The sequence below is a fragment of the Microcebus murinus genome, chromosome 3 (genome assembly GCF_040939455.1).
Source record: "Microcebus murinus isolate Inina chromosome 3, M.murinus_Inina_mat1.0, whole genome shotgun sequence".
Lineage (NCBI taxonomy): Eukaryota > Metazoa > Chordata > Mammalia > Primates > Cheirogaleidae > Microcebus > Microcebus murinus.
This window is the reverse complement of record NC_134106.1, coordinates 35,424,436-35,447,167: the sequence shown is the minus strand read 5'-3', so window position 1 is coordinate 35,447,167 and position 22,732 is coordinate 35,424,436. Positions and strand designations below refer to the sequence as shown.

Genomic DNA, 22,732 nt, shown 5'->3' with positions numbered 1-22,732 from the left:
AACAAATGAACATAAGACGTTGGTTGAATTTTCATGATAGTATTAAATAATTTGAGGCTTTGTATTTCCCATAGTATTAATACTTAAAATGTAACCATAAATAATAGGTGAATAGTAGTAGATACCTGATCTTTGATTTGTTAATTGATTTCAGATTATTCGCTTGTTGCTAATTTTTAAAAATATGAGCGTGGCTAACTTCTTATTACCTAGCTATCCATTCATTCCTTCAACCCATGTTACTGAACCTTTGCCATGAGCCAATTTCTGTTATAGGCACTGGTAACTGAGCAGTGAACAAAGTGTTGCCTTCGTGGAGCTTACATCTTCTAATCCAGTGAGTGCTTAGAAAATAAAAGTGAAGTTTTTTGTAATACTAGGACTGTAAATTATATGGTGGCATGCCCCTGTCATCCCAGCTACTTGAGAGTCCAAGGTAGGAGGATTGTTTGAGCCCAGAGTTTGAGTCCACATAGCAACATAGCAAGACCCTATTTCTACAAAAAGCAAGCCATATATTATATAATGTATTCTGAAGCTAAATATGGATTCTTCATGAATTCCTGTGCTGTAAAAGATTGTATTTGTTATTGATGAGTTTTTTTTTTTTTGGTCTTTTTATCTTTAAGCCTTAATAATCTTATATTGTGTAGATAGGGATCCAACTTCTTAAAACAAAATTTATTGAAGCATATTGCACTTCTTTGACATGATTGAGCACCATATTTGGGATTCTTAGACAACACTCTTTTAAGAAAAGCAACATAAATGAGATGGCAGCCTTTATCCTATGGACAGTTTCAGTTGGTTTTTTTTTTGGGGGGGTCATATCTTCAATCTAAATTGCCATATTTTAAAAGTACACTCAAGCATCATAAAGACCCTGTACAAATGGTTTTCACATTATCCACCCTGTGAGTCCCTTCTAATAGAGCTAATTATCAAGTATTGAAAATTACACAGTTTTTGAGAGCAAATAACCCCAAGGGAAATCTGCATGTTATGTGGAACTGGGATTTCATGTACTCTGATTTCTTTCTCTTAGAGTCAGCAAGCCGTTTACAGATGATCCTGAATGAGATTCAGCCACGAGATACTAACGATTACTTCAGCCAAGCCAAAATATTGAAAGAATGTGATAGCTTTGATTTGAAGGACTTGAATTTCACTGTGTCGAAAATTGATACTTCTGCAGAAATCAAAGGTAACATATGTCTAAAATTGATATTATCGTCAGTGTTTAAGTAACAAGTAAAATGTACAGAATGCCTATCATATAGTAAATTAGAGGCTGCAGATCTGTGCGGAACATTTCTAGAAAATAAAGTTTTATTAAAATTTGGTTTAGGGAATGATTTGGTTTTAGAAATGAATTTATAAGACTTTTACCAGAAAAAGCTGGGTGCTGTGGCTCATGGTTGTAATCCTCTCACTCTGGGAGGCCAAGGAAGGAGGATCACTTGAGGTCAGTAGTTCAAGGCTGCAGTGAGCTATGATCATGCTACTGCATCAAGCCAGTGCAGCATATAAGGTGCTACAACAAATATCCTTTGAATGCTAAAACCTGCCTTGACGCCCAGGTGATAGAAGAGCAGTAATACACGATAAACCTGGGTTTGGGCAGCAGTCAACTTCTTTTAGCAGCATGGCTCGTTGTCTGCTGTGGGAGTTCTTGAAGTCAAGCTGCTTTTTTTTTTTTTTTTTTTTTTTGAGACAGTGTCTCGCTTGTTGCCCAGGCTAGTGTGAGTGCCGTGGCGTCAGCCTAGCTCACAGCAACCTCAAACTCCTGGCTCAAGCAATCCTGCTGCCTCAGCCTCCCAAGTAGCTGGGACTACAGGCATGCGCCACCATGCCCGGCTAATTTTATATATATATTAGTTGGCCAATTAATTTATTTCTATTTATAGTAGAGACGGGGTCTCGCTCTTGCTCAGGCTGGTTTCGAACTCCTGACCTTGAGCAATCCGCCCGCCTCAGCCTCCCAGAGTGCTAGGATTACAGGCGTGAGCCACCGCGCCCGGCTCAAGCTGCTTTTTAAAGTAAGCAAACCGTATTGCTCAGTAAAATGAGACCTGCTTTGTTATACCAAACTTCCAGAATTTCATTTCTTACAGTTTGTTTTATGATTAGTTGTTATTGAATTTTTTGCAATGCTGTAATAAGTCATCAGAAGCAGTAATTTCTTAGTGATTTAGTACATATTCTGCATTCTTCCACTAGATGGAGATGTTGTCTCATGAAAAGTTCTCTTTGTGCTTATGTATTTTTTAAATTAAACAAAATAACATATAAATATATATCTATTGTAGTAGTTTAGAGGTAAATATGAATTAAAAAAAAATTAAAGTCTTCTTCTGTTTCCTCCCCAATTCCATATTTTCTCTCTTCAGTGTACAGTATATTTTTCATACCCATGCTGTGTATTTATGTGTATATATACTTATCCTTTTAGTTTAGTGGGCTTTTTAAAAATACAAATGGGATTATACTATAAATATCATTTTGTCAACTTGCCTTTTCAATGTAATAGTTTATCTTGGATTTTTTTTTATGTCAGTACTAACATACTCCTAAAACTAGAATAAGAGAATAAGGGTAAGAATATCTTACTAACCATGGGATATAAAGATAATTTTAAAGAAAATTTGTATTTTCCTTTGATTTTAAAAGTTTGTCCTAATCCTTTACTGATACAACAGCCATTCTCACCAAAATTAAAAAGAAGTATATTTGTTATAGTCATCTGTATAATACTTTATGGATGACAAAAAGGCAGAGTGTGTTTCTGATTTTCAAAGTTTAGACTTAAGTTTTGAAACAATATTGTTTTATTTTTAAATTTATTTTAAAAATAATAAATTTTAAAAAATTCTTAGCATATCCTAGCACTCTGGGAGGCTGAGGTGGGCGGATCGCTCAAGGTCAGGAGTTTGAAACTAGCCTGAGCAAGAGCGAGACCGTGTCTCTACTAAAATAGAAAGAAATTAATTGGCCAACTAAAAATAAATAAAAAAAAATTAGCCGGGCATGGTGGCGCATGCCTGTAGTCCCAGCTACTTGGGAGGCTGAGGGAGGAGGATTGCCTGAGCCTGGGAGTTTGAGGTTGCTGTGAGCTAGACTAATGCCACAGCACTTTAACCTGGGCAACACAGTGAGACTCTGTCTCAAAAAAAAAAAAAAATTCTTAGCATGATTCCTCTTAACACATGCTTGATAAATATTGGCTTCTTTCTCCTGAATAAATGTAACATATGACAAATTGGTTTGTTCTTGGGGAAATTATGAATAAGCTTGTTCTAAGAAACCTGGGATGTGAGTAATCAAGAGTGTCTAGTGTTGTAACAGATTTTTTTTTTTAAGGTAAAGAAGGAAAAACATGTGATGTAACTGCTCAGATGGTGCTGGTATGTTGTTGGAGAAGTATGAAGGAAGTTGCTTTACTTTTAGGCACACTGTGCCAGCTTCTACCCATGAAGTCTGTGCCAGAATCTTCTGATGGATTATTAACAGTGGAGCAGGTAAGGTAGATGTTTATTCTACCAGGTATAATATCTAGTCAATGCATAAATCACAACTTTTATTTATAACCCAACTTAAAAAAAGTTTTAAATTTTTCTTGAATACTACAAATGCCAGCTGAAGAAAGTTTGTGGTAATTTAGAGTGTTAGACTTTGCAATACATTTCAAAACTGGCGTTTTTGTAATAGAAATATTTTTATTTTTCTAAGGTATATAAATAATAGATTTACCTTACCTTACTTTTAAGTGGTATTACTTTAATTTTAATTTTTTCATTTAACATACATAAACTTAAATTTTAGCTGAACTTGTCTATTTAGTAAAACTCCACAAATCTCTTACATTTTATAAAGGAAAAGAGGTAACATAGTGGTTGATTATGGATCTCATGTTTCCTACTACATTGATAATAAAGTTGTAGTCACTTTGGTTTTTTTGGCTGACTTTTATTTTAAGACCACAAAGTTAGTTCACCATCTGGGACTGTTCAAGTGACTTGAGTGCAGTGTTTATAAGAAATTAGCTTACCACAGGCATTTCATTTGGAAATATTTTAGATTTATTAGATTTCTGTTTTTAATTGATTCCCTCTTCCTTTCCATATGGTTTCAACAAATCCATTTCCCACCGTTTTCCAGCAAAGATATATAATGTGTACTTTCATTTTTAACCTTCTTCAAATAAAGATAACTTTTTCCCTAGGGTGTTACAATATTTAAGAACAAAACAAATATTGTAGTATGCTAATGCTGATGATTTCTGTAATAACCACATGACTAGTTCCATGGAAATAATGCTAATTTTTTTTTCTCACACTCTGTGGCTCATGTGCTTGCATCTGGTTAACAGCTGGGCTTATGATGTTGCAAGGCCCTGAGATGAAGAAAAGCAAAGGCTAACAGTACACTTCAGGCTTCATTATGTTTCTTATTCTCTTCCAAATCAAATAGGCGTTAGTATCCTAAAGTTACTTGCAGTCATTGCTGGTCACTAGCCATAGTGCCAATGCCAACATCTTTGCTGAGGAATCCAGCTATGATTAATGATTACTTCACTGATGTTCACCATCTTGCTAAGAAGTAAACATGTGCTAAAGTCCTTTGACTTCTCAACTTCTCTTTCCAAGGACAAGTTAAAACATTTAGTTTTTTGGGTTTGTTGGATAGTGTTTAAAAAACAAATAAAAGGGAACATATTTTGCTTTTACTGTAACTGAGAAAGACCTAAAAGCTTCCTGTGAAAATCATTTTGCCTTGATACCATTTATACAGCACCCAAATCTTATGAATTTAATTTAATTTATGTGGGATAACTGTATTAAAATAGGGAATTATGTTAGATAAGAGATGTTTATAAAACAAACAATGGTAATAACAAAAAGATAGGCTTTTATAAACCAAAGAATTCTTCTAGTGACTTATTTGCTTGAATAAAAAGTAGAATCCTCTGGACATTTCCCTGATTAAAAAAAAAAGAAAGAAAAGAAAGAATTCTGACCATCTTTTCTGTAAAACATTAGTTTCCATTCTAATGATGTCTAGTCATTTTTCCATGTTACCATTCATGTGGTTACCTCCCATGCATAGATGTAAGAAGAAACTAATGACTGAGAGATGAAGAATATATGTGATAGCAGTGTTCTAACACTGAAACCTTGGCCTCTGTGGAAAACATTATTCTTGGTCTTGCTGACTCTGACTAAAAAAATATCACAGTTTAGTAGCATTTATCCAATGCATACCCACAGTCATCAAAAAATTAGTGTTATTTACATTACTAGAATATGCCTGCTTTTAAATGTAAAATTTTACTCCATGAAATTCCTTTAAATTAAAAATACTTAAAACTTTTAAGAGTTAAAAATATAAATGACAGAGAAAAATGTCATTTACATTGTACTGATTGGGCCACACCTGAGATGTACCTTTTCTTCCAAGGGCATAGTTGCCCTGGCAAAGCTAAGTTTGCTGTGCTTAGTGGCAAAACTACAGTTTTAAGAGTCAACATTTTAGGTGACTGTGACAGCCATAGACCTGGAGACACAGAGGCAGTGAAGTGACTTGCTGGTAGAATGCTATACCCTAGTGATGGAGGAAAATGTGGAACTTAGATTTCTTGTTCCCCAAAATAATAACTGTGAATCTACTTTTTTCTTAATGGATGAAGAAAGCTATTTCATGTAGCTTAAAATACTGATATTTAGCCTGTTACTTTTGTCCAATCCCCCTTCACTCTTGAAAAAGTAATAGAGTTCTATTATAATTTGAAATTTGGTGGCTCGAATGTAGAAGACAGGGAATATTTCTTTTGTAGCTCAGTTCCTTGAATACTATCCTGATTTTACAGCCCTTTATTTAAAGGGGTGGTCACTTAAATCCCACCTATATGAGTATAATCTATAGCAGGTAGTGAGATTACAGTTTGGGGATTTTTGTTGCTGTATAAGAACTGGTACTTCTTTGTAATTCTGAGTTTTCAGTGCTATATTCTCAAGTGATTAGAGCTGGAAATATCATAGAGATGATATTATCCAGCTTCCTTGAATAAGAGGAAGCTGAAGCCCTTGGATGTCACCTGGTTTGCCCAAGATCACAAAGGTGGTTTGTGGCAGCTCTGGGACAGGAACCCGATTCTTCTCCTTCCCAGCCTGTGTTCTGACATGGCACAGTGCTGCCTTTGTTCTAAACTGCTCATTTAATTTTTCTATAAATTTAATTTTCCCTATTTCCAGTACTCAGGAAAAGTTTTGCAAGCAACAGGACAGTAAGATGACTTGCTACTGAACTTTTTAGCAAATGATTCATTTCCCTTGATCACTTCTTGTGAAGCACTGTACTCTCACCAGTTTCTCCAAGAGGAGAATATGTTCATTCAGAGGCACATCTGACTTTGCTCCTGCACTGTAGTCACATAATGAAAGGTTCTTTCATAATGTCCCTGTACAAGAGGCAGAGATAAAACCAGCTTTGAGGGATGTAAGTGGAGACCCTTCAAGAGTGAGCAGCGCACACAACCTTATCTCGCAACTTCCTGACTAGTTGGTGTGTGTTGAAGTTTCAAGCTTGATGTTTTGCTGATGTAGAGCTTTTGCTTGTTACATTTTTTGGTCATCTTTCCATGGGATATCTGATACCCAGTGCCTACTGATTTTTTAAAACAACTTCCTCTACCTGGAGTGCTATATCAACTTATGTTTATATATTTCCCCCAACATTCCTAAAAAGTAACTTCTGGGTAGATTTTTCATACCCACTTTCCCCCTTCTAGTAATTATTGCCATAGAAATGACTTGAATAAAAATAATTTCCAACTGTTAGAAATTTGCTATTTTTTAAACTCCTACTTTAGATTCTGTTGTAACTTTCATGATGTACAGGGCTCACTGTGTTGATTCATTCCCTCTGACTTTTGTTGCTGTTTTAGATTTTCTGTAATGGACTACAAATGGGATATATATTTATTAAAATTCATAAGTCTTAAATTTCCTTTTGTATTTTATTTTGCTAAGTTTATTTTTTAGAAATTATGAATAGCATTGAATTGTGCTGGATGCAAGTTACCATTTTTAAGGTTTGAAATGAAGTTGAACATATAACTACATCATTTAGTCACCTACTTATTGACCGTCTTACTACAAGGATATTGTGGAAACATAAAGCAGTATATAATATGTGCTTCTCTGACTTCAAAGGGTTTAGAAATATAATAGGGGATACAAGACAGAAATTCATTTTTTTAAAAGTGAGACTAAAGAACAACAGTTAAAATGGCTCATGGTTGAGAATTTGCTAGAAAGCAAAGAATAAACATTCTGGTAAGATGATGTCTGAATATCAGAAAGTATTACTTTTGTTGTTATGTAGGAGAATGATGTTTGTGCTTTGAAGAAATCCCAAGTGTGTTAGTAAGAAATCCACCATGGTGGACAGTGGACAGTTTAAAACATTATTTTACTGAAGTGGAAACTTTTGTACAACATCACATTTAAACAAAGTGAAATTAGAAGTAACTGTATCTTAGAGTCAGAATTTAAATTAAATCTTAGAGATTAAGTCTTACTACTTTATAGTAGTGAGAAAATAAAAATAAATAAATAAAAATAAAAATGGACCTTTACTGAATTCTACTTTGTGCCAGGCACTCTGCTAAACACTGAAATGTATAATCTCTTCTATTTCTCACAATAATCCTGTGAAATTCTGTCTAGTTATAGCTCCATTTTATAGGTGAAGGAACTGTGTTGTTTAATTACCTTGTGTTAGTAATACGTTTTAAAAATTTACCTTATGTAGATGAAAGGTAAATTGAAATGTATTTACATCCATCTTTTGTGGATTTTATGCTCTGGATGAGCATTGTTCCCTTAATTACTCTGTTGATGAATATAGATGCTTGGAGACATGGCATGTAGCTGTCCTCACAGGAAATTTGTACCTGTGAATCCATAAAACATGTTAATTTCCTTATAGAGTTAGATTTTATGAAAAGTTAGAAGCAGGATATACTAGTTTTAAAAAGACAATAAATAGAATTTGATTTTAAGAACAGAAATCAGTGTCTTGTTTTTTCATTTTTACCTTAATTTCCTTTAAAAAATACCAAGATGTATATTGCTTATTAAAAATTATTTTGGGCCGGGCGCGGTGGCTCACGCCTGTAATCCTAGCTCTCTGGGAGGCCGAGGCGGGCGGATTGCTCGAGTTCAGGAGTTCGAAACCAGCCTGAGCAAGAGTGAGACCCCGTCTCTACTATAAATGGAAAGAAATTAATTGGCCAGCTAAAAATATACACAAAAAATTAGCCGGGCATGGTGGCACATACCTGTAGTCCCAGCTACTCGGGAGGCTGAGGCAGCAGGATTGCTTGAGCCCAGGATTTTGAGGTTGCTGTGAGCTAGGCTGACGCCACGGCACTCACTCTAGCCTGGGCAACAAAGTGAGACTCTGTCTGTCTCAAAAAAAAAAAAAAAAAATTATTTTGTTGGAGGCATCAAACTGCCAGACTTCAAAATATACTACAAGATTGAAGTAACCAAAACAGCATAGTATTGGCATGAAAACAGACACATAGACCAAGGGAACAGATTAGAGAACCCAGAAATTAATCCGTGTATCTACAGCCAACTGATTTTCGACAGAAGCACCAAGAATGTTCGTTGGAGAAAGGACCATCTCTTCAATAAATGATATTAGAAAAATAAGGTATCCATATGCAGAAGAGTGAAACTAGGCCCCCACCTCTCATCCTATACAAAAATCAACTAAAAATGGATTGAAGACTTAAATCTAAGATCTAAAACTGTAAAACTACTAGAAGAAAACATTGGGGAAATGCTTCAAGACATTGTTGGTCTGGGAAAAGATTTTATTAATAAGATCTTAAAAGCACAGGGAACAAAACCAAAAATAAACAGTGGGGTTATGTCAAACTAAAAAGCTTTTGTACAGCAAAGGAAGTAAACAACAGAGTGAAAAGACAATCTGCCAAATAGGAGAAAATATCTGACAGGTGATTAATATTCAGAATACACAAGGGACTCAAACATCTCAACAGTGAAAAACCAAATAATTTGACTTAAAAAATGGGTAAATAATCTGAACAGACATTTCTCAAAAGAAATGTCCAACAAATATATGAAAAATGCGCATTACTAATCATCAAGGTAATGCAAATCAAAACCACAATGAGGTATTAATCTCACCCCACTTTAAGTGGCTGTTATCAAAAAGAGGAAAAACGGCAAATACTGGTGAGAATGTGGACAAGAGGGAACTCTTATATGCTGTTGGTGGAAGTATAAACTAGTATGGCCACTATGGAGAATAGTATGGAGGGTCCTTAAAAAACTACAAATAGAACTACCATATGATCCAGCAGTCCACTACACTGAGCATTTATCCAAAAGCAAGGAAATCAGTATATTGAAGAGACATCTGCATCGCCATGTTTATTGTAGCACTATTCACAGTACCCAAGATATGGAATCAACTTAGGTGTCCAACAACAGATGAATGGTTAAAGAAAATGTGATACACACACACACACACACACACACACACACACACACACACACACACACACTCACTCCCCCCCTACTCCCCATGTAATACTATTAAGCCACAAAAAGAATGGTCATTCATGGCCACATGGATGGAATTGGAGGACATTATGCTAAGTGAACTAAGACAGGAACAGAAAGTTAAAACACTGCATGTTCTCCCTCATGTGGAAGCTAAAAAAAGTTGATCTCATGTAAGTTAAAAGTAGAATAAGAGGATACTAGAGGCTGGGAAGGGTAGGGGGAGAGGGTGAGATAGGGAGATATTTGTTAAAAGACATAAAATTACAGCTAGATAAGAAAAATAAGTTCTAGTGTTCTATATCATTGTAGGATGACTATTGTTAACAATAGCATATAGTTTCAAATAGCCTAGAAGTAGGAAATTGAATGTTCCTAGCACAAAGAAATGATAAATGTTTGAGATGATGGATATGCTAATTACCCTGATCTGATTGCTATACATTATTTTGTGAAGACATTATCCAAAAAGAAAGCTTTTTGTGAGCTTTAAATAGGAGCTCAATGATATCTAATGCAAAGGCAATTGAGTTAGAGTTTTCAGAAGACTTTTTCATTTTAAAAATTAAATGTAAAAATCTGTTTCTGATTTTATTGCTATCAAGTTTATGAGTGGTTGGAGTCAAATCTGTTCCCTATAGCCTGATTATCAATGTATCAACATGGTCCTTCCTCTCTCTTTAGCTGCTCCTAGACCAAGCTGCCCTGCTGACTCCTCCTACCCTTTGTAATTGGGTTCATCCCTACCTTGCAGCCTTAATGTCACTGTTTTCTAGCATGAAACCTCAAGGTCATCCAGCCAGATCTCCGAACCCTTGGCTGTGTATAGTCATTCATTCATATAAAAAGACCTAGCCAAGTGTCTGGCAGGGGGCAGGTACTTAATAAATGTTTGTTCATTCATTCTGGTCTCCCAGCCTTTACTCATGTTAACTACTCTCTTTCATTTTGGTCCACCCAAGTATTGTATATCCTGTTCAAGGTCTGAACATGAAGTCTTCTCATTATTCTAGTGCAGAAGTATCTTTCATTTCTTGAGATTATTGTGCTTCAAATGGGTACAACCCAATATATTGATTTTCTTTGCCAAACTAAACTGAAAGCCTACTGAGGACACACATCTTGTTTTCATCTTCTCTGTCTACCCCATCATTAAGCTGCTAAGCATTTTACAGGGTGCTAAAGAAATACTTGTTGTCTGGTTAATAGGAATTTTATACTCTCTTCCATGGGAAAGGTTCATAATAAGCCTGAGTACTACCTATGTGAGGTTTTTGGGAGATTAAGTGCCACATGAAATGAGGAAAAACTGTCTACATCTCATTTTTGTCCTGAGAATATTGTAATGTTTTCTGAGGCCAGGATTACTTAGGGTTGAAGTCCACCCTAGAGAAGACCACCCACTGATCACACTTCTGAGGTCTTTGATTTTATTATATGCTTTTTAGTTTAGGCTCCTTTGAAGGGAGTTAGGATAAAGGAAGCAATGAAAATCTGATCTTTGCCTAAGGAATAGATTGTGAATGGTTGTAAGTCTACAGAGAAGCACTTTGTCAGTAATGTTTATGTTTTCCTGAAGTATGTTTTAATATCTATAACATTTTGGGTAAAAAAATTAAGGAAGTTAGACCAAATCTGTATGACTTTCTGTTTTTATTTTCTATGACCTGAAACACCTTATAAATCTTCTTTTATTTCTCTAATAATAGAAATAATAGTCATTACAAGTTAGCTCACTGGTGCTTCTTCTGGTCCTTATTTAGTAGGATTATCGAGCTTCAGACCTATTTTGGGGGTTGAATTCCAATTTAAGCATTGATAATTCTGTTCAAGGTATACTCTGAAATTGTCATATTGAGCATAAAATAAAGCTTATCCTGACTTTGGAATTTGACAACTAGTAGTACATGGCCTTTAAAAAATGTTAAAATGAGACATATCATCAGGTCTTTATAGGAGAACTGTAGCTGAAGACTGTGACCTGTCATTCTTTGGGATACTTAAGAATTAGAATTTTTTAAAAAAATCCATTATATACTACTTTTCTGGTTCTTTGTTGGTCTCTTAACTGATTCTTGTTTCCCTAAATATATCACCGATTATGTCTTTATAATCAGATATACTTTGAATATGGATTATATCTTTACTTTTCATGTATTTAGAACCCCAGACATAACTCATATTGAAATGATTTGAATTATAGGTTATGGGCCTGCTCTCATCTTTCCAATTTATTAACTCATTTTAATACAACAACCTGTGTGCTGAGTACTGGTATCATCCCCAGTTTATAAATAAAAAATCTGAGATACTTGCCCATGTCCAATGTTTAACTACTCTTCCTACAGTTATCATCTGTAATGTGTGCAGAACACTAATCCTTATGCTGAGGTAGAAGGTGTTTTTAGGTAAGCATATTGGAGATATTTTGGGACAGCTTGCCTTTCACCATACTGTGATCTGCTGGGGAGACCTGGATAAAGTGATAGTTTATTCTAGCTTTGCTCCTGAGTTTTATATAAAACCTGATTTTCTAAATTCAGTAACTACCAAATCTAATGGTATAAAAGCTCAATCAGCCTAATGGTTAATACTATTCAAAATGTTAATGAAAAGTGAATTGTCAGTTTTCTTTAAAATAAATAGTCTGGCTGGCTATGGTGGTGCATGCCTGTATTCCCAGCTACTCTGAGGCTAAGGCAAGAGGATTGCTTGAGCCCAGGAGTTGGAGACTGTAGTGTGCTGGATTGTGTCTGTGAATAGCCACTGCACTCTAGCCTGGGAAACATAGCAAGACCCCCATCTGTAAAAAATATAAAAATAAAATTAATGGTCATGTTTGTTATTTGTCTAGTCTTACGTGGAGAAAGACAACATGTAGGATTGGGTGGCATTCTGGCAAATTCCACAGTTCTGACTCAGAGTGAAGCCTATTAGTTTTTCAGAAGGCCCTTTATGGTAAATCTTGTATTATCATTAACATTTATGTGTAGGAGTTACTGTTTAATAGGTATGGAGTTTCCGTTTAGGCAGATGAAAAATTTTTGTAAATGCATGACGGTGATGGTTGCACAACAGTGTGAATGTCCTTAATGCCACTCAACTGTACACTTAAAAATGGTTAAAATGGTAAATTTTGTTACATACGTTTTACCACAATAAAAAAATTTAGAAAGAGGGAAAAAATGCTAATTATTCACCTAGACCTATGTGTATAAATGTTGTCATTTTGTGTAGTTTGCTGTTGGGGTTTAATGATTGAGCTAACAAACGACACACTGAGGTTTGTGAAGCTAGCAGAGGGAGGCAGTTCTAATGCAGTGGGTGCAAATGGTTGACTCTAGAGCCAGACTGCATGGGTCATATGGGAGCACACTGCTTTCTTGCTGTGTGACTTTGGATAAGTTTCTTAGTCTTTCTGGGCCTCAGTTTCCCCATTGTGAAGTAGGGTTAATGATAGTATTTGTTTCATGGAATTATTGTGAGGATTAAATGAGATGTTATAAAAATGCTTAAAACATTACCTGTTACATGGTGCTAACTGGATGGACCTGGGTTCCAAATGATATTCCCGATATAAATATATCCATAAATATAAGCATAAATTCAGTGTTTCTTTTTGATTTTTTTTTTAAGGTAAAAGAAATAGGAGATTACTTTAAACAACACCTTTTACAGTCCAGGCACAGAGGAGCATTTGAACTGGCTTATACTGGTTTTGTGAAACTCACTGAAATACTAAACAGGTAAAACAGATATCCTTTTGTGTACATTTTGAAAAGACTAAATGTACAAACCATATGCTTGGAGTAGAATTTAGTTGTGTCTATTGATGTTTAAAAGGATCAGACTTGGTTGGCTACAAAAATCTTAGAAGAAATTATTTTCTTAGGTTTCATTGTATGATTTACTGCAGATGATTGAGTGAAATGTCTAAACAGAGTTGCTCTCTCATTGAAAGGTGATTTGAAGAAAACTCAAAGATTTTGCTAAAAATAACTTTGAAATTACTATTTCTTTTCATTGGATGAAATAAACATTATGTTTGTTTGAAAATTACTTGGCATTTCAAATAAAATAAGCCCTGCAGTTTTTTGGAGTTGTACGTGTTACACTTCAGGAAGAAACACTTGAGGATTTTCTCTTTTCTTTGTAATTTTATCTTATAGAAAAATTTAAAAGAACAACAAGTAGGCGAAGAATTACAAGATTTTTTTCCTCTTACTTGGAAAAGTACTTAGATAAATTTAATATATTTCACCAAATGTATTTTTTTTTACATTATAGTTACTGATAATTTCATTCATTCATATAACAGATTTCCTCTAAAGAGCTTGTGAGGAAACCTTAAATTACTTAATGACTAAGTGTTCATGTCAAGTGTTCTCTAAATAAAAGGTAGTATTTTCCAGGAAAACATTTCCATTGCCTGGAAACTTTTTGAAATGAAGCAGAGTTCTGCCAGCCTTGTAGCCTTAGCAAACATTTTATTTTGGGCTTTCAAGACATTTATTCCTTGAATATTTTTGAAACTTTTTTTTTTCACACTCCTGGTAAAAACACTTATAAAACATTTTGGCAGTTATGAGCTGCACAAAATGTCTTTAAATGATACTTTAAAAAAATGTCCCTGACATTAGACTGCTGACCATGAAAATATTTTATCTTTTCAACTCTTTGTTTCTAGTGTAGACATGACTTATGAATATATTTTTCTCACAACATAGCATACACTCCATTCCCTTCAAATCAGTTAACAAATATATATTGAATATTAGATGTGTGCTTAGTACTGTGCTTGGTTTGGAAGATATAATACTTTTTTTGAGACAGCGTCTTGCTCTGTTGCCCAGGCTAGGGTGCCGTGATGTCAGCCTAGCTCACAGCAATCTCAAACTCCTGGGCTCAAGTGATCCTTCTGCCTCAGCCTCCCGATTAGCTGGGATTACAGGCATGCACCACCATGCCCAGCTGTTTTTTTCTATATATTTTTAGTTGTCTAATTAATTTCTTTCTATTTTTTTTAGTAGAGATGGGGTCTTGCTCTTGCTCAGGCTGGTTTCGAACTCCTGACCTTGAGCGATCCACCTGCCTGGGCCTCCTAGAGTGCTAGGATTATACGTGTGAGCCACTGTGCCCGGCCGGAAGATATAATACTTTTTTTATAAGACAAGATTCCTGTTTTTAAAAAGCTTATGGTTTAATTTGGGAAATAAGCAGAGATGAAATTCATCATATTTAACAAAAGAAATGACGTGAGCACTGACTGGCCAGAACAGACACTGGCTTTAAGCACCCAGCATCACTGTCTGGGTGTGTGTTGACTGAATACCACCCTGGAACATAAGACCAACACACTGGAATAAGATAAAACTGTCGAATTTTGGGTAAAATTTACAAATTCTATAGGAACAGCAGAGAGTGAAAACAAAAGGAGTAGATTGCTATATTCAGGATGGAGAGAGACAGCAAACATACTGATCGAAATGGATCATAGGAGGCATTAGAGAAATAGCAGTAATCTGTGACTCAAGCTTTTAGTTCTGTGTATATCCATTCCATTTATTCACTGTGAGATTGTACAAAAATTAACCTCTTAGTCTTTGATATCTTTCTTGATCTCTAAAGTGAGGATAAGAATATTTGCTGTATTGGCAGATCTCTTGCTTTTGCTGTATGGCTCAAATAAAATGGATATTTATGAAGACCCTTTTGCATTTAGAATTTCCTACAGTTATAAAGCATTATGAGATTGATGTTGGTTGTGGGGTTGGTGGCATAAAAGTAGTTTTTTGGTTGGAAGTTTTAGGTTAGATAGATTGTAATGACAAATTATAGTGAGGAGAACCTGGAATCAGTTGTAACAGTCTAGATCTAAGATGATGAAGGCTTCCTTTTTGATGATGGCTCTGGGAGTGGAGACAAAGATGTGTTTTAGTTAACATTTGGCCCCATGTATTAATACTAACAATTCCAGACATGATATATTGAATGCCTAGAAGGAAAGCCATGAACACATTTTATTACATTTCATGATTTTATTAAGAATTAGGGTTAAGAATAAGTGTTAAGAATTAGGGCAGGGCTCGGCTGGACGATTCTTCTCAGGGTATTTAATTGAGTTCAGTTGGTGGCATTCAACTGGCAGATGAACTGGTCACAAAGGATCCAAGACAGTTTCACTCACATTTATGACACCTTAGTGAGGATAGCTAGAACACTGGGCCTAGTTGGGACTACACATGTGGCCTCTCACTTAGCATAACAGTCTTGAGGTAGTTGAAATTCTTCTATGGCTGCAGGCTTCCCCTAGAGGGAGGATTCCAAGAGAACCAAGAAGAAGCTGTATAGTCTTTTCTGACCTAGCCTTGGAAGGCTTATGGCATTGTTTCAGTCATATTCCTTTGGTTATAAGTGAGTCTTTAGACCAGCCCAGGTTCAATCCACCTTTTGATAGCAAATTGGCAAGATCATATTGTAATTGTACATGTGGATGAGAGATAATGTGGTGGCCATCTTTGAAAAATGCAATCTGCCTCATGAACCGATTGAATGTGAGTGATAGAGGTTAACAGGAAGTTCACGGTTGCTCCTGTGGTTTTGAGTCTTGGTCACCAAAAAAATGGGATTGATGTTAACAAAGCCAAGAAAACTGAAAGAGAGAATTGGTTTGATAAAGATAAATAAGTTCGTTTTGTATGTGTTGAGCATGAGATAATGATGGCATATCCTGGTGGAAATATTTCAGTTAGCTGTTGGAGATAGGGGATTAATTTGGGTGATATAACTGAAACAGAGATGTAGATTTATGAGCTGTCTCTGTAAACATCATAGTTAGTAGGATTGCAGTGTTTAGGGGGGAGAATAAAAGGAGAAAAGAACAGAGGACTAAGCACTGAGACTTTTGAACAATTGGTTGAGTGGTACAGTTGAAGGCATTCCAAATAAATGGAATGGGAAGACTAGGGAAGGCCCAGTGCCTGGTATCTCAGCCAGTCCTAGTCTATTCCAAAGATTTCCTCATGGCTGTCACTATTGGCTTTTAACCAACCTATTATGAGTTCTTAACTGTTGCTAACAAACCTAGTGGTTCTTGATCCCTTTGTAGACATTTCAAATCTGCTGAACAGAATGTTTTGCAGAGAACATCTTTACAGTGTGTGTGGCTTCCTTTTGTTTGGTTTTTATTTTTAAAAGAAAATTTGTTTCTTTTGGACTACTTTTGAAAGCTTTTTATGAGCTCTTAAGTTATAAAAATGTTGTTTAGGCATACAACATTTAAAAAGTTTGCAAAAAGAAATCTGGGTGTTCATGAAAATCCACAGAAATGGAGGCCAACTGCTGGCCACCTCCTGAACTACAGCTGTGTTAAGGAAGGAAGCACTTAGAGAGATTAATGGATAAATAACCGAAGAGTTAAACATGAGCCACATTGTTTGAGTTGGTTTTTAATAGGATTATTCAAAATGTCTTCAAATATAAACTGACTTCACTATTAAACAATCATCTAAGAATAAATAGGGATGAGAAACACTATTCTTTCTTCTGGGAATCTTTTGAAAGGAACACTTGCAGTTCACACATGTACAAACAGTATGTTGAGTTAATTTTCTATAATCTTTCTGATTTTCTTATATAATGCATTCTCTTTAGAATTTGACAAAATATTCATACTCTTTAAAAAACACAATTACCTGCCTGTGTATAATTACCTGCCTAAGCTTTTGATTGGAGTAGTTAAGTGCATTAAAGTTGTAACTCTAAATTCAAGTTTCTGATGAAATTCATATTTGTTCATTTATTCTTTATGACTTTAGTATTTTAAGTCATTCTTTCAATGAAAATTAACAGAATCCTAAACTAAGGTGTTAAATTGTAGAATCTAACTTTTGTTTGTCCAACCATAAAATATAACTATAAGGGGGGGACAAAATTATTGATTATAATTCTGAATCTAGAAAGGAGATTTATGGATACTTCATTTTGTCTTCATATACTTGAATTGCTCTGCTTAAGGAAATATAGCTTAATCTATAAATATGTATTACAATAATTACAATCATTTTCACATTATTGGCCTGGGAAAAATAACTGGTGACATTTAGCAGTTTTTGTCATAAAATACTAGTGCTGACTCATGGTTGTCAATAGTTATGGTACACAAAAGTAATTTAAATATATATTTAAACTTTCATCAGTTAATTATAGCTACTACAATTCAAGTGCAACAGAAAACCTTTTATGAACAATTGAAGTGATTCAGTTGTCTCATAAAACAATTTCAATAAATAGTAAAAAAATAATTTTCTTTACCTTTCTGGAGAATGAAAGACTAGGTCTCTAAAGAATATATAATTGAGCAAAAATAAACATAGACTGTAAATATATGAGATTTGGGGAAATGTCATTTAATTCTGAATGAAAGAATATACATTCTTGTCTAAACTTTTATTTACATTTCATTTGGTGAATGTGTCTAAGACACTTCCCATTGAGTGTTCTATGAATTTTATTTGAGGTGTTAATAATTAAATAAAGAATAACTAAGTGAAGAATCATCCTGGGGAACCATATTAATTCTTTATAGAAAGAAAAATCATTTTAATTTTTCATTTCTATAGTATATTAAAAGGATGGGGGAAACTAGAATGTCTCTTGATGTTTAAATTCTAAGTCTTTGTGTCTTTGTTTTATTACTTGTTGGTGACGTGTGAGTTTTTATTTTTATTTTTAAGCCTATTCCTAATTCCTATTCCTATAGGTGAGTCAGATATTACCTTCCTTCTGGAAATTTGAATACTCATTTTTAAAGTCCTCATAATGCTTTGTCATTTAGACATGATAGCAGAGGAAACTTGTTTTCAGTAACCTCTATTCCAGCTTTTTAAGTAAAGTTTTAGAGTTTTTAATATTAATTTTTTCTCCTTGATCTCAGAGAATGGTTGTATTAAATATTAAGAGAACCAACTGTCTGATACATCCTTTCCACCTCTTCTTTCAATCCACTCATCATGCCCTTCTCCCCATGGCCCTCTGATTGGTAATTCAATTTAGATTTGGTCATTGTTATTATTGCCCGTGTCTGCCCTGAGGCTTCAAAATAGCCCCCTGATGTTGTAGCCTGCAGTATTTGATGGTGGTGAGGGAGGTTAAGATGGCTTCTGTTGATATGTGGCTTTCTCACTGGATCTCATTTGGGTAAATCATTTTTCAGGCTTAAAGTTTCTCCATGCTTCAGGGTTATGTTCCCTTTTTAAAATGTGCACACACAGGCACACAGTCTTCCTAGACACATCTGTTAGTGTTTAGTTTAATTGAAATAATAAACATGAATCTTGAAATAATAAACATAATACTTGACCAAAGAATGAATGGAGTGAAGAATTTAGCTTATGAAATAATTGGAGATCAGAAAAAACTTTAAGTTAGGGAAAAGAACCATTTTGAAAGAGTTTTAGGAAATGAAGGTAACATTTTTCAATTAACAATAGTAATATAACTAATCGGAGCTCAACAAAAACTAGCTCTGTGTTACTGTACATAGGTGGATGGATGAAACCAATTGGAGAGCCACTTTGTAGTCAGGGAATCTGATTTATTGGTACAAAATAGTCTAATGACCAATTAGTTGGGTATATAGCATAAGTAATTTGATTTTAGTCTGCGGGTTTTATGCTTATCTTAGAATACTTATCTGCTGTGAGTGAGGTAGCTCTATGGATAGGAGTTGGACTAATCTGTTTATGAAACAATAATTTGCTTCAGTGATCTGTTCAAGACAACACAAAGGTCGGAACACCAGCTATAGCCTGGCCTGTTCATTTCTGTTACTTTTAGTAGTGGTTCAGGCCATATAGCACTTAGCATAAACAAAACTCCCTAACTCTTTCCTGTCAGCTTTTATTTATTTTTGATTCAAAAAAAAGTTTTTTTCATTTTTAAAAATTTCTACTCATTGTATAATACAGTACTGTTTTCTAGTTTCTAATTGAGAAGGTCTGGGGATTTCCAGAATGAAAGATTGAGGGAAGTTGGATACATTTTTAGTGAGCTTCCTTTAGAACTGGTAAACTGATCTTACAGGAGTGTTTTGTAGATTAATAACATTTAGTGTTAGGGAGTTGTTTATGATGAACTTTGAACCCCTTGTAAGAAATTTGCAATTTTATGATGTGCTCAGAGGCTAAGGACACTGTATTTTGTATAAATTTGACATGATAGTCAAATAGAAGAAAAGAGCCTTCTCAGATAAAGAGGATGTCTTCTCTTTTAGTGGAGAGGCATTCACTGACAAAAGCAGGATGTTGGAGGTCTCTATGGCTCGAGTGGTGACTACATGGAGTTGGCACAAAGAACCAAGGACTGCTTCACTTAGGAACTTTTCCCTTTTCCTTGTGACTCCTGGATTGAGGGATGAGGAACCAAAACAAACAACTAAGATTTGGTGCATTGTTCTTGGAAGCCCTGTATGGTTCCATTTTTACCTCTCAATTCTCTCATTATTGTAAACATCAGCTACTCTGAAGTTTTGAAATTGCTACCTTATAAAGTACTCTTTGCTTGCTGGGGAGTAGACCGAAAGTTCATTGAATAGTCAGAACTGTAGATTAGGGTGTTGTGTTTTTTATAGGCATAGCGACTTTACCATTGAAAAGCCTTTCAGTTCCAGCCCCTTTTCTACACCTGGTTTTTCAATTTTGTGCCTACCTGAAAGCACAGCTAATGTCCAACAACTAGCACCAGCATTAGTTGGTCCTTATTTAATCATTCAACAGAAGATTCCTTAAACATCTACTGTGTGCCACATGCTGTGTTAGATGAGCTCTCTTTGACCCTTGAGAGTATGATGTGGTAGGTCAGAGTTATTTTGAACCTGGAGACAATTACTAGGGTCTAAATAAGATATACTTTACTCTGTGGAACTAAGTCAGACATGTGAAGACCTGAACAAGGGACTAAAGCTTATGTGGGGCCACAGTGAGGTGTTTTGGGGACATTCTCATCAGGAGCTTTTGGTACGTATATATTTTAGGGTCATCGCCTTCTCTCTTTTTAACAGTAACCCAGGGAATAATGTCTCATGGAATTTTCAAAGCATTTGTTAACAATTTTATTTTCATTCTTAGGCACTGAGAAATCAAGTGATTTGTCCATGGCCACACAACTAGTTGGTGACAGAGCCAGCTCTAGAATCCAGATGTTTTTCTGGGACTTCATGGTGTTTCAGAGATTAGCAGTTCAACAAAAATTTATTAACCACTGCTTTATAATAAGGAAATGTGATAGGTAGGCACTATACAAATACATTAATACAATATTGGCAAAATACAATACAAATATTGGTAAAACACAGACCTTGTTCTTAGAGGAATTTCCAGCCTAGCATTTTAATATTTGGGATTAGATAAGTAAATTAAATAATTTATAAGGCAGAAATAAAAGACCAAAATAAACTTCACTTACTGAGGTATTTATCCTGGGTGAGGGGAAGAATAATGAATACAATAACAAAAAAAGCCAGGCAAGAAGAAAGGCCTGGTGCAAGGGAGAGTAATGTTTTAGACATGCTGAGTTTGAGGTGGTGATGAGAGGCAACCTAGGTAGCAGAAGAGCAGACAGTTGTAAATACAGGTTAGGAGATTGGGAGAGGGTTCAGCATTGGAGATAGAATGATCTGGGACTCCTTTCAGGTTTTCATCAATGGAAGGTCCAGCATTCTGGGAAATTCCTCATCCCAGGCAAATAGGGACAGTTGGTCACTCTGACTGGAGGCATATATTTGAAAGCCAAACAGGAAATAGTTGAAGCCTAACGAGCCTTTAAGAGAGAAGGGTAAAGATTATAACCTTGGATTAAATATATATCTATTGTTAAAATTCACCTAGCTGGATGTGGTAGTGCATGCACCTATAGTCCCAGCTTCCCAGGAGGCTGAGACAGGAGGATGACTTGAGCCCAGGAGTTTGAGGTTACAGTGAGCTGTGATTGTGCCACTGCAATTCTAGCCTAGGCAACAGAGTGAGACCTTGTCTCAAAAAAGAAAAGAAAATAAGGCAGAGTACAGAGACTCACACCTATAATTCTAGCACTTTGGGAGGCCAAGGCAGGAGGAAGATTGCTTGAAGTCAGGAGTTTGAGACCAGTCTGAGCAACATAATAAGGCCTAGTCTCTACAAAAAACAAACAAACAAAAACAACCAAACAAAAAAAGTAGCCAGGAGTGGTGGTGTGTCCTGTAGGTCCAGCTACTCAGGAGGATCTCTTGAAGCCAGGAGTTTGAGACTACAGTGAGTTATGATGATGCCAACATAGACTGCACTCTAGTCTGGGTAGCAGAGTGAGACCCTGTCTCAAAAAACAAATAATTAAAAAAGTCAAAAAAATACAAAAACCCAGAAACATTGGTCATACAAAACATATTAATAGTTTTATTAATTCTGCCCATGTTCACAAGTATACAAACCTTATTAAATAACACTTTACATGAACCTGAACTATACTTGGTTTTGAAGCCTATATTTGGTTTTGTTCTTGAATCTTGGGAAAAAATTATCTCTTTGTCAGCATTTAGGTTAATACAGTTAATTTTGATAGGCTACATGGAGATTTCAGTAGAAAATAACTTTGTACGAATGCTATGACCTTGGAGATGTACTGAATCTGTTTATACCTGTTTCAGGAAACCAAGTAGCTGAATGACCTGCTGGTTCTAGCAGTGGTACCTCTTGTCATTGGAAAACACTTCTGTTTATACTTTTTTTTCTAGTTACTATCCCCTCTTTCTTTGTCAACCTGATCTGTTAGAATGGCATACTCAATGGAGTTGGTAAATTATATGTTATTCATTTATTCAACAAATATTTATTTAGTTCCCTATCAGGTGCCAGGCCCTGTTCTAGGTTCTGGGAATAGAGAAATGGACAGGGGAGAGTATGTCGTTGATACTTGGAGATTTGATTTTATGTTACGTTATTTTATGGTTTTTTTTTAAATTATTATTTTTGCTTTTGAAACACTCTGTCACTCAGGCTGGAGTGCAGTGGTGAGATCACTGTAACCTCAAACTCCTGGGCTCAGGTGGTCCTCCTGCCTCAGTCTGCTGAATAGCTGAGACTAAAGATGTACACTGCTAT

General features: G+C 35.3%; 1 protein-coding gene across 3 annotated transcripts in view; it reads left to right on the top strand.

Moving 5' to 3' along the window:
• THADA (THADA armadillo repeat containing) overlaps positions 1 to 22,732 on the top strand; it is a 325,009-nt gene that overhangs the window by 44,672 nt on the left and 257,605 nt on the right. For all 3 annotated transcript variants that reach the window (XM_076000708.1, XM_076000709.1, XM_020288594.2), the window contains 3 exons: positions 1,046 to 1,204; positions 3,361 to 3,518; positions 13,236 to 13,345. In XM_076000708.1, the coding sequence (XP_075856823.1) occupies positions 1,046 to 1,204; positions 3,361 to 3,518; positions 13,236 to 13,345 (427 nt within the window). The remainder of the gene's footprint in view (positions 1 to 1,045; positions 1,205 to 3,360; positions 3,519 to 13,235; positions 13,346 to 22,732) is intronic.